We start from the raw sequence: 13,247 nt of genomic DNA on the forward strand, positions 1-13,247 counted from the left end.
GGTTGCCTTCTCTGATGAGTCACTTTTTGAGCTCCATCAAACAAATGGATGTTGGCATGTCAAAAGTGAAACCGCTGAGAATAAACACCCAGCAACCATTGTTGAATGCACACAAGCTGGTGGTGGCAGTGTTATGGTCTGGGTCCCTTGATGCCTCTGGAAGGCACTTTCAACCGATATAGGTGGTAACTCTCCATCCTTGCTGATCAAGTACACCCGTACTTGTTGGCAGTCTTCCCTATGGCCGTTGGATCTTTCAGCATGACAATGCACTCTCGTGCTGCCAGAACTGTTTGCCAGTGGTTCGCAGAACATGACCAAGACTTCTAGCTACTTCCATGGCCTCCAAATTCCCCAAAACTTCTAGCTATTTTCCTGGCCTCCAAATTCCCCAGACTTTAACCCAGGGGTGCCCACACTTTTTTGACTCGCGAGCTACTTTTAAAATGACCAAGTCAAAATGATCTACCAACAATAAAATTTTAAAAAAACACAACGCACACTGTACGCATAGAATTGTTAATTATCATTCCTATTCCGGGGTTTTTTCAAAGAGGTCAAAGCAGATGACTCTATGCACTGTCACCTCAGTAACAACCATACAAAAATAGACAAATACCAACCCCCCTCTCTTTTTACTAAACCACAATAGCAGTTTTTAGCGCAGGGAGCTGCGCTGAATGCCCAGCACTGCTCTCAACGCTCATAGGCTCCCTGCGCTAAAAAACACTATTGCGGTTTAGTAAAAGGGGACCATATTGTAAAATATAGACAGCAGATATAAATTCAGACACATTTTTATCACTAAATTTAAAATAAAATCATTTTTCCTACCTTGTCTGGTGATTTCATGAGTCTCTGATTGCACTTTCTTCTTCTGACTGTGCATCCAATTTTTCTTTCAGCCTGTATGCTTCCTCTCCTCCACACCTCATTCCCTCCCCCAACTTTTTCTTCCTCTCTCCCTGACCTTTCTTTCTTTCTCTCTTCATGCCCCCTTTCTTTTTTTCTGTTTCTCTTCTTTCCTTCTGTCTCCCTGCCTGCCCCCTTTCTTTCTTTCTCCCTGCCCTTCCTCAAGCCACTGCCACTGCCATCGGAGAACAGGACCCAAGCCGCCACCAATGGATAACAGGCCCCAAAGCTGATGCCGACCGCCCCATGCTCTCCCTGCTTCGGGCCAACCAGGATTCCTCTCCCCGACGTCAATTCTGCCGTCGGAGAGGAAGTTCCGCCCAGCCAGGCAGCGATTGGCTGGCCTGAACTTCCTCTCTGACGGCAGAATTGATGTCGGGGAGAGGAAGACTGATCGGCCCGATAGATTGCCAAGGCAAAGTGAGTCCTGGGTGATCGACTCACTTTGCCTTGGCGAGCTACCGGTCGATCGCGATCGACCTATTGGGCACCCCTGCTTTAACCCATTCAGCACATTTAGGACCACCTCTATTGACATGTTCGACGACTAGATCCAGCACCAAGCACCCATCAGCAACTGTCAGATGCACTGCAGTCTGCATGGCTCCAGATACTTCTAGCAACAACCCAGCATCTTACTGAGTCACTCCCACGGCTTCTGGTTGCCGTCCCTGCTGCTAGAAGCAGTTATTCTGGATATTAGTAGGTGGTCATAATAATGTGACTCAACCATGTACATTATCAATATCAATCAAATAAACAAAACAATACTCTCTTCTGCACGGATTCAAACTTGTCAAGTGTCCAGAAAAAGGTGGAGAAAAAAGGCCTCAGTTTTCACAGTGCTCTGTTTAATCCAAGCAAGCCTGAAGTAGTCAAACGAGCACACATTAATCATAAGCCACCCGTGCTCATTTGACTACTTCAGGCTTGCTTGGATTAAACAGAGCACTGTGAACACTGAGGCCTTTTTTCTGGACACTTGACAAGTTTGAATCCGTGCAGAAGAGAGTATTGTTTTGTTTATTTGATTGATATTTTCTTACTCTGGTCCTTTTTTGTATTTTTTCTCATTAACAATATAAGCTATTACAAACAAATATGTCTCCAAAAGACAACTTTTTCCCTAAATGCCCTAAGTTCTCCCACAGGAACAGTCTAAAGAGCTAATTACTTGCACTCTTTTGTCAGCAAAACAAAATCAGTGCATGTTTTCCGGTGCATGGCGCCACCAACATGCACATGCAATTAAAAAGCTACTCTCCCCACCGTAGAGCTGAACCAAATATTTGTATTTGATTAGATTGAGCCCCAAACAGTGCCTCAAATACATTATTCGTATTCGGATGAATAGGGGTACAAGGTATATTTACAGGAGGCAGCCATGAGTAGAATTAGGCACAGTCCAGGTCAAAGGGAACAGCAAGCACCACATGATGACAGCATTAGACTTCTCCAGCGTGCACCTTGCTAGTAAAAAGTCGCATACCCCTGTGATGTCATGTGAGACAGAGCCAGCAGATGTTTTGTCGGGTACAAGTATTCAAAGGAGGCAGCCAAGAGTAGAAACAGGCTCAGTCCAGGTCAAATAGAATAGCAGGCACCACACGGAGGCTGAAGATGACAACACTCCACTGGACCCTGAACTCTGGCCCTAGCCTGTGCATCTTTAAAAGATATCACCATAAAAAGGGAAGATAAGAGTATCCCGATAGTGAGACTGCAATACAAGTCACAGACCAGGTTTCCTTAAATACAGAGCAGGCTGATTTTAAAGACTGCAAATTAAGCCTACAGCTGAGCAAATTGTAAATATATATGACAAACATTGTTTGAAATGTCTGTATGCAAATGCCAGAAGCCTTAGAAACAAGATGGAAGTTAGAATATACTGCACTAAATTAAAAGAGAGACATAATAGGCATCTCTGAGACCAGGTGGAAGGAAGATAACCAATGGAACACTGTCATACTGGGATACAAACTATATCGCAGTGATAGAGTAGATCAAATTGGTGGAGACATAGCATTACATGTTAAAGAAGGCCTTGAATTGAATGGACTGAAAATTCTACAGGAGTCAAAACACAACTTGGAATCCTGGATAGAAATTCCATGTGTAAAGGGGAAAAGAATAGTGATAAGAGTTTATTACCATCCGCCTGACCAGGACAAATGGAGCAACATAAATACTAAGGGCTAGATTCACTAAGGACACCGATCGTGTCCCGACCACTTTACGATCACTTTGCGACCCTGATCCGATTCACTAACCTTACTCCAGATCTAATCTGCGCCCGATCAAATGGCATGCAAATATAGGCAGGCAGCGATTCACTAAAAAAATTGAGGGACACCGAATGGGCTGACCGATCCAAAAATAAGCGACGGCTGAGGATCAGTCGCTCAGGTCCTTTCCGACTGCCCTGCTCTCTGCCCCAACTCACCTCTCTGCCCCGACTCGCCTCTTGTCGCCCTGCTCTCTGCCCCGACTCGTTGCGAAGAAGGAAAACTCCCCCCTCAGCTAGAGCGCTTGAGAACTACAGTTCTACATTTACTTATAAAGTACAGGAAAACCCACAGCTCTAAAAGGATGTGCACGATCACCTATCTCCCAACCTCTTGCAAAGACAGGAGAGTTTGAAAACTGAGCAGGCTGTTTAGGCACCAACTGCTACTGACAAAAAGCAGTGCATAAATCAGGTATTACCCCCCCCCCCACTCCCCATTTGCTGTAGCCCTTCCCCGCAGTGCGAGTTTGTGGTTTTAACCCATGGGTTTAAAGCGAGTTAAAACCACAGGCTCACAAAGTTAAAAAGTAAAAAAAAAAAAAGCCGAAAGCTCTGTAAGCATGTGCAGACCATCTACAGGCAAAGAAGATGGGCTGCACATGCGACAGGATTGCTGTTCAGTGATCCATGTGGTCGGTTGAGGGCGTGATTCCGATCGCTCTCATTTGCATGAGGATGCGTCGTGAATCGGGCAGCCGGCAACCTCATGGATCGGATCGCTAACGGATTGGATCAAATCTGTGAGGTTAGTGAATCTAGCCCTAAGATGCCCATAGAGATAAAATGAGCTTCTTAGCATTTAGTACGTGCTAAATAGGTTAGGACACTTTAATAAAAGGACTCCTAAGAGTTTCACAATATAACAATCAGCCTAACAATGAAGCTGTAAATGGTCCAAATGTTTTCTCCAATTTCTGATTTTCCTTTAGGAGAATCCTTGCCTGTACTGTAAATTAGTAACACAACAGAGAAGTGAACACTGATGAACAGTGCAAACTTTCAACATTTTGAATAATTAATATGTGAATCACAAAGGGCCTGTTTTCAAAGCCGCGTAGCAACAGCCCAGAAGCCCTTTAAATCTCTATGGGCTTCGGAGCCGTTACTGCGCAGCAGCCGCTGGCGCGGCTTTGTAAAACAATCCCTAAATGGTCATTGTAAATACTTTAATGAAATTTGAGGTCCATTAGCAAATTTTGTAACCACCAATCAACAGTACAAGCCTTCCATTTTTATTGAGTTTTACACACATCCGGGTTGGGTGGGAGGGTTGGGGGGAGGGAGGCGGAAAAAGATATTTATATCACTATTTGTTAGTAATAAGTGCTATTTTATTGTGTCATTTGTTGTATTTTTGTATGCACTTTGTGTATATTTTAAAATGAATAAAGATGAAAAAAAATGTAAATCACTTAACAGCCAATGTGTTTTTGCTCTGCTTCTGTGAATGGGTATGGAGGAGGAAGGTGCAAGAGGAGACATTTGCCCCTCCCCCCAATTTCTTAGCCACTTACTGCTTCCTGCTACTGCTGCTCTTCCTCTCTAATTGAGCATTCTAAAACATTCTATCTCACTATAAATAAGGCGATTCTCATCAGCGTCACCCTCCCTATTACTACCTGCTCCACAGAAAGCTCTTTTGGGTAATACATAAAATTACTTTGTCCCCCCCTTGGAGGAATTTCTCCTTATGCCAATGCCACTATGGGTGGGCTTTTATATTATTATTTTCCTTTTAAAAATTATGTCAGATTAGATTGCATTATGATCACCATTGCCAGTCCCTATGTGAATCAGAACATTTACTTTCTACAACATCTGTTACTGTCCTTTCAGAGGCTTAAAAAAAAAAATCCTGGCTAGAACAAATACTTCAGCAAAGCTGGATATCTCCTAGGTATCTATGAACTGCCAGCAGTGTTCTTCGTTTTCAAAACATGATTACTGTAACTGGAGTCTATCATTCTGCTTAACTTTTTTTTTTCCTTTAGTAAAGGACATGCTGTCCTTAATCCAATTACTCTTTTTTTCTTTTACTTCACAGAAAACAAAAATTTATTGGCAGCTGGTTTGCTGGCTTCAGTTCTGCCTGCCTTCTTCTGCTGATTCTTCAGGCGAGCAGCAACTCAATAGAAGCATTTGCTAACTGGCAGCATTTTCTGACTCCACCATGAACTCTGCTTCGTCCTTCTCTTAGTTATCTGAATCAGAGCCTCAGGATCTCCTTAATGCTGAGGGTCTGAGCACCATGACCATGGGTCCCAGCAACCTTTTTTAATGATAGAAGACTGAGGTTTTGGAACATGAGTTGTATTCAATATCACTCTTCTAAAGCCACCTCCCAGAAAGGCTTCCATGTCACTGGCAACCCCAAGCTGAAAGGCTTTGATGTTCTCTGCCAAATTTTTACCCCGAGTCCCATCATATCTAACACTGGTTCTGCCTCCCATTGGTGAGTGTCTAAGAACCACTAACCTCTCTCTTGGTCATCATCAAAACAAATTCTGCTGGGACTTTGTCCCACATTGATGGGACCCTATAACAGTGTGAGCGAGGTTTGATATTGAGCCTGTACCCACACAGCCAGACACAGTCAAAAGCAGTAAAGAAAAACTGTTGATTAAAAAGAAAACCCTGTACCCTGTTATTTCACAGGGACAGGTATATAAGGAACAGTCTTTTTGTTCAAGAAGCAAAATGTCCTGAGATGGTTTATGGCTGCCATGCCCCAAATACAGTCTATAGAAGTCCTTCTTGAGACAGGTAATAAGGTCTGACCCCAGCCAAACCTCAGACGAAACTCACAGGTATTCAGCAAAGGAAAGGTTGGCTTATTTCTGCCAAGTAGAGTGTCTAGTGGTTGTAGTCAAGACCCATATGAGAATCACCTCATCCTTCTTCTTCCCTGAACCTCCTTAACTTAGCTCTGGCCCTGCCTAGGGTTTCCAGATTGCCTCTGCCATGTAGGTTTGGACGCGACACTTTGAGACAAAGGCAGGTAAAGGACTGCAAACTGCAGTCAGAGGGATTTGGTCAAGCAGAGGGAACAGATACATGGCTGAGTTCTCCAGAGCCTAAACAAGGCAATGAGATACAAATGCTGGATTGGAGGAAACTATGCAGCCAAACCAGCCAGAGGGACAAGAGAAGCCCATGGACAGTTCGGTACAACCTGTTTATGAGGACATGGATATACATTGATTTTTTTCCTTTTCCTGTGGGAACTGACAACTGCCATGTGTTTTTGTGAAAGGAACTGTGTGTTTGCTGGCTGGCTTTGAACCTAGCAGCCAGGAGCAATTTTGGAGTTTAAAGGCAACTAGAGAGAAAGCTGCTTCAACACAGAGGAATATTTTTTCTGTGTTTTGGTTTTGCTTGTTTAGGAAAATACAGGGTCTGCAAAGATTGCTTTATTACAGCAAAACTGAGCACAGGAAGGAATAGTCAGTGCTGTTTGTGGAACTTTGGGGGGGGGGGAGGGGTTCTCTTTGATTTTCTCCTTGCTTGGCTTCCACAAGCTGCTCATTGCTGTGGTGGAGATTGCTTGGGAGAATCCACAATACATCCAAGGGTTTTGGGATTGTGGGGCCTGAAAGGCCAATTGATTCTGTAGATTCAGCAATTCTCCCCTCCTACAACTCCCTGGAGTTGGTGTTGAGCCTGACTATCTAAACGACCACTTTATTTTTCCTGTGACTGAGTTGTGGTCTTATTGTCTTTTGAGAATTGCCAGTGTAAATGTTATCACCGGGACAGGACTTTCAACCCTTGGAAGCACTGTGATTAGTGCCCAGTGAGGTCACCTGTCCATGGACTGGGACCAGCTGTGTGACACTATATTAAAGGTAGCTCTAACATTGTGAGGGGGAATCCAGCAGAGAGAGTGGTAGCGTCTTGTAGAATCCCTCACATACCCTCCCTCTCAGCTCAACCATGCCAGGTTCAGCGCCTACCATGTCAGGGTTCACTGCCTGAGACAAAAAGTCTGCATTCGCATTCTCTCAGCCTGCTCAATGTCTCCTCTCAAAATCGAAGGCTTGAAGGTAAAAGAACCACCTCATGATGCAAAAATTCAATTCTTTGAGGTGAGCCAGTCACTTAAGGGGTTCATGGTCCATGACTAACATAAAGTGTTGACCCAATGAATAATATTGGAATTTTTCCAAGTCCCATTTGACAGATAGGTTTTCCTTTTCTAATCACCGCATAGTTCCTTTCCCTAGTGAACAGCTTGCAGTTGATGTAGGCCACTGGGTGTTCTACACCATTCACCTTCTGGGCCAGGATGTTCCCAGGTCCAATCTCTGAGGCATCTGCACCACAAAAAGCTGATTGAAGTCTGGGCCAGCCAGCACCAGCTCTGAGCAGATATCGTCTTTCAAACCTTGGAATGCCTTGTCTAGCTCTGACGTCCATTGCACTTTTTCTGGGGCATGCTTCTGTAGAAGGCGGGTCAGGGGTTCTGCATTTTCAGCAGATCCTGGGATAAATTGCTTGTAGTAACCTACAAGCTCTAAGAAGGCTCGCACCTGCTTCTTGGTCTGGGGTACTGGCACCCAGTTAATGCCATCCACCTTCCGGATCTGAGGTTTCACTTGGCTGTTCCCAAATAAGCATCCTAGGTACTGAACCTCCTGTCCTCCTAGGAAGCATTTTTTCAGATTGATTGTCAATCCCACAGTCCGCAAACTGTCCAAAACTGCTTCCACTTGGATGAGATGGCTCTTCCAGTCTTTATAGATGATAATGTCTTCTAAGTCAGTGTTTCTCAACTCGGTCCTGGAGTACCTCCTTGCCAGTCAGGTTTTCAGGATATCCATATTGAATTTGCATAAACTTGATTTGCATACACTTCCTCCATTATATGCAAATTTCTTTCATGCATATTCATTGTGGGTATCTTGAAAACCTGACTGGCAGGGGAGTACTCTGGGACCGAGTTGAGAAACACTGATCTAAGTAGACAGCTGCATAGTCCCCATGCAGTCTTAGAAGGCAGTCAACCAAGCACTGAAAAAGTAGCAGGAGCTCTGTGAAGGCTAAAAGATACCACACCCAGGGTGTGAAATGGAACACACCCTGGGGTGTGGAAAAAGCTGTCTTCTACTTGGCAGCTGGATTAAGGAGTACCTGCCAATATCCCTTGATCAGGTTCAGAGTAGAGATGAACTGGGCTCCTACCAGCCTCTCAATGAACGTATTGATTCTTGGCATAGGATACGCTTTCAGCTTGGAGACAGCATTCATCCTATGAAAACTGATACAAAACCGTATGCTCCCATCTGGTTTTGGCACGGATACGATGGGGGAAGACCAGTTATTTGCAAACTCTTCAATAACATCTAGCTCCAGCATGTCAGCAACTTCTTTCATCATAGCCTGCTGCCGAGTTGCCAGGATTTGATAGGGCCTTTATCAGACTACCACACCTGGCTCAATGATAATATCGTGAGTTGCAAAGTGAGTCCAGCCCAGCTTCCCTGAAAACACATCTTGGTTTTGCTTTACCAATTGTTCCAGGTTAGCTCTCTGTAGAGGAGAAAGCTGATCATTAAAGGGAACTTGTAGAAGTCCTGTCTCTGTCATGACCTCTGAGCCAAAGTCATCCCTCTGGACTAATGCTGCTATTACTGGGACTCATTTCTTTAACAGACTGACTTTGCCTTATCTCTCTTGTTGGGTTGAGTTACCTCGTAGTTAACAGGTCCAGTCCTCCACTATTTCATACAGTCCCTGCCACTTACACAATATGTTGCTTTCGGAGGATGTCAGAAGGACCAAGACTCTGTCTCCCAGCTGGAAGACTCTCTGCATCGCATTCTGGTTGCAGACTCAAGCTTGTTCCACCTGAGCCTTCTCCAAACAGAGTTTGGCTGTTTCTCCAGCTTTTTTCAGTCTCTCCTGCATGGTGAGTATGTACTCACATCTCTTATCACTTGTTATGATATAATTAGGTCCTAATTTTCAATATAAAATTTATTTCCAGTATAAAATTTATGTTATGTGAAAAGCTCAGACCCAACAACCCACCTATGAGTCTGAGCTTTTCACATAACATAAATTTTGTACTGGAAATAAATTTTATATTGAAAATTAGTACTTAATTTTATCATAACAAGTGATAAGAGATGTGAGATATATAAGATCACTTGAGTTCATTATAATAATTTTCAATTGGAACTAAGGAGTATGTACTCAGCCAAATTCCTCCCTTGACTGGGTTCTTCCTCCCAGGCTTCTCTTCTCCTTCCTAGGTTCAGAAGCTAGTCCCTGTAGTCTAGGAAAGGTCCGGATTGTGAGAGCCCTGTTGAACCTGCCACTGCTGCTCCAAGTGCACCTGCATAAACTGCTGTTGCTGGGTCTGAATAAATTGCTGCTGCTGTTGTCCCTCCATTATGATCTGGATTAGTTTTTCCATGTTTTACTGGCAGCACTAGAGCCCACTGAGTGTCAGTTAAATTGATTCATGTTTGAGTCCTAGCAATGAATTACAGATCTAAAAAGAAATTTGTTTTGTGCTAGTCCAGTAAGGTCCTCTAGCGTCAGCCCCATGGTTGTTTTCAATGTGTCCAGTCATCTGGTTGCAGGTCACCCTCTTTGCCTAGTTTCTTTGATCTTCCTAAACATGATATCCTTCTCCAGTGATCTCTCTCTTCTGACGGTGTGACCAAAATAAGACAGTTGTAACTTCATCATTTGGGATTCAAGTGACATAGCCAGTTTGATCTCTTCCAGAATCGATTTATTAGTTCTTCTGGTGGACCAAGGCAAATATACAATCCTTCTCCAGCACCAAAGCTCAAATGAGTGAGTCTTCTGTCCTGTTTCTGTAGTGTCCAGCTTTCGCATCTGTAATTGACCATTGAGAAAATGAGTGTGTGAACAAGTCTGATCTTCATTTGGAGTGTTATTTCCTTGCCTTTGAATACTTTGTCGAGCACCTTCATTGAAGAGTGACCAAGTGCTATTCTGCAGAGTATTTCTTCCCTGCTAGTTGCTTCTTTGTTTACAAAAGAGCCCAGGAGATTGAAATCTTTTACAACTACCGGTAATATTCTATCACCTTCAAGCTCAAAATCTTCAAGAAAAAAAATTACTGCTTGTCTGGCACTGACTATACTGTTCAGCTTCCTCTTTCAAGGTGGAGCTAATCCCCTTAGCCTGAAAGTTATTTCACAAGGACAGGTATATAAGGAACAGTCTCTTTGTTTTGTGACTGCCACACCCTAAACAAAGTCTTTAGAAGTCTTTCTTGAGACAGTTAAGGTCTGGCCCCAGCCAGAGAAGACTTATAAGTGTTCAGCAAAAGAAAGGTTGGCTTACCTCAGCCAAGCAGTGTCTAGTGGTTGTAGTTAAGGTGCATATGGGAATCACCTCTTCCTTCTCCCCTGGGCCTGCTTAACCTAGCTCTAGCCCTGCCTCTTATACTTCTTGTGCCCTGCCTCCTCCTTTCCATGTCAATTTCTCCTAAGGAGGAGCTAACTATATTAAGGTAGCTCTGACATTGTGAAGGAGTATCCAGTCGGGGGAGTGGTAGCATCCTGTAGACTCCCTCACAGACCCATACACCAACAGCACCAGTATTGTAGCCATGGGCATCCTCATCTTTAGCTGGGTATCCCTCTACCTTCATGATTTTGGCAAGTGTAAATGCTCGCACCCAAAGTTAGGTGTGAAATGCATGCTAAGCTAGTATTCTATGATGATGCTCTCCATGGAGAGCACCATTTACAAAATACAGGGTTAGCACTGAACATCTCAGTACCTAACTTTGGGCGCCATTTATCCTTGGTGTCCTGTCCTCATTAATAAAGGTTAACTCATAGATGTATAGTACACAATTATTAATCTAATTTCATTAATATTACACTGGAATTTAGCTCAGTGGTAATCTAAGCAGCAAAGGCTTTGAGGTCTTATAATGCATAAAGTCTTTTCAGATTACACCTGTATTTTCACGTCCTAATTCACATTTATATTTGAAGGCTTTTCTTACACACATTTTAGAAAACTAAACACAAAACAATGAAAAGGTTTTGATAAAATGTCAAAGCAATTTGAATAAATTACTTTTTGAACCAGATACAGTTCAAGTCCTATAAATATACAACAAGGTAAAGCAAAACAGCATAATCATTGACACTGTAAAGAAATATACAAGTTCCATTTAGAACAAGCAGAGCATATATGCCCTGTGGGTTACACAGAATTATGGTACTGACTCATAAATTAGAGTATGAGGGGGTGCTGAAAAGTTCTCAGCCCAAGTTCTCAATCAATGATCTGAAACAAATGTCAAAAACATTGAATTTTGTTTCTGCAAATTGGTACTTAACAAAATAAGATAACACTCTTCAGCTACAGTGGCAAAATAACACTCAGAATTTAGGAAGTTAGTTGGTTGAGCTGTTAACTTTTCAGCACCCTCTTGTATATGCAGTCCTGAGTTTTCAATATTCAGCTAATACGTGTGATATGTGATTTTACATCCATACCCCCATCAGACTACATTCTTCTCAGTACCGTTAACAAAGGCATCCAATCAACTGACATGAGCAAAGCTAAAGCCAACATTGAATTTAAGGTTTTCAAACTAACAAATACTAGGGGTCCTTTCACTAAGTGTGTAGACCAATGGACTCAGGCACTGCACACTGCAAATAAAATCAATATAAAAAGCTTATCCTTCCAGCTTCCTGATATAGCTTAGCGAAACACAGACTGTGTTGGAGCCGTGAACTGACCTTTTCAGATAAGTGGTCTACTGTTAAACAGCTTTTGTAGAGCCATAACATTTGCCACTCCAGTAGAAGCAAGAATCCTTGCTCCATGCAATGTGCTATGATTAAAATTCATTTTCTCAATAAGTGCTGGATTTGTGTAATATCAATATATAGTTTTCAAAAAGACGCCTCAGCCCCACAATTTAGTTGGAGTCGGGTGACAGCGGCAGCCTTGGGAGACCCTTGATAAAGCACTTTTTGTGCGAAACATGTCGGGTCTGACTCCCGGGTTCAGCTGAGATAAGTATTGAACAGCTATGTAGATGTATATACTTAATAACAACATAAAATCTAAAATCATTAAAAAAACTATTTATTAAAAGAATTATTTATTCATGAAGACAACATATACGTTACAACATAAAATGATAAACTAAAATGAACATAAAAGTATATCAAATAGACAGCCAATGATGAGGAGCCACAGTGAACTTCCCACAGTATAAAATTATTACAGTTGTGGAGAGGTGGGGCTGAGGCGTCTTTTTGAAAACTATATATTGATATTACACAAATCCAGCACTTATTGAGAAAGTTTATATCAACCTCTGGATTTGAAGATTAATGCCATTTGTATTGAGCTTTGAAATGATTAAAATTCAAGCACCTTTCCAGCGACATTGTACCGCTGCTGTGGCGCCTTGCTGAAGAGCTTATGAGTACATTTAAATATTTAAAAGCATTTAAATGTTATATGATGATATTATTTGAGAAACTTGCCCAGTATTGATGAGAGGGGGGGTCTTTTGTTCTATTTAGGCTAGTATGTGAGGCAAGGAATAAAGAAGGGGCGAAATTGCCTCCGTGTGCACCATGCCTCATAGGTTTTCCAAACTCTGGCATAGCTGAGCCCCTGCTCCAAGTGGTACTGCCAAATAGCATGACTGCCTGTCACTAACTAGCATGACTGCCTGTTACTTACCTCCCTCCAAGCCACAGAGTGGGATTAAACATTAAAATTTATAAATTTAGTCTTGTCTTTATTAAATTTTAATTTGAACATTGCTGCCCAGGACTTTAAAAAGCAAAACCCATGTACCGATGTAAGAGAGAAAATCCATTTTGGAGGCGGCTAGTAGAATATTAAACAAGATTGGCCATACTGGTGGACCTTGGGGAGCTTCACATGTGAAGACCCAGGAGAAAGAGCAAACTTTATTCATTTGAACAGGGTAAGAACGATTCATCTGGAAACTCTGGGACTAATCTTCTACTAAACCGTGACTACCATAATGGCTTAATAAGTTAAACAGGATTTTATG

General features: G+C 42.6%; 1 protein-coding gene across 1 annotated transcript in view; it reads left to right on the forward strand.

The window, feature by feature from the left end:
• The window catches only part of LOC117361387 (zinc finger protein 385B-like), a 463,954-nt gene extending 458,584 nt beyond the window's left edge, over window positions 1-5,370 (forward strand). The window contains exon 8 of the mRNA XM_033946634.1: window positions 5,247-5,370. Coding sequence (XP_033802525.1) covers window positions 5,247-5,348 — 102 coding nt within the window. The 3' untranslated portion in view covers window positions 5,349-5,370. The remainder of the gene's footprint in view (window positions 1-5,246) is intronic.
• The last annotated feature ends 7,877 nt before the right edge of the window (window positions 5,371-13,247 follow it).

The sequence above is a fragment of the Geotrypetes seraphini genome, chromosome 5, assembly GCF_902459505.1.
Source record: "Geotrypetes seraphini chromosome 5, aGeoSer1.1, whole genome shotgun sequence".
NCBI lineage: Eukaryota > Metazoa > Chordata > Amphibia > Gymnophiona > Dermophiidae > Geotrypetes > Geotrypetes seraphini.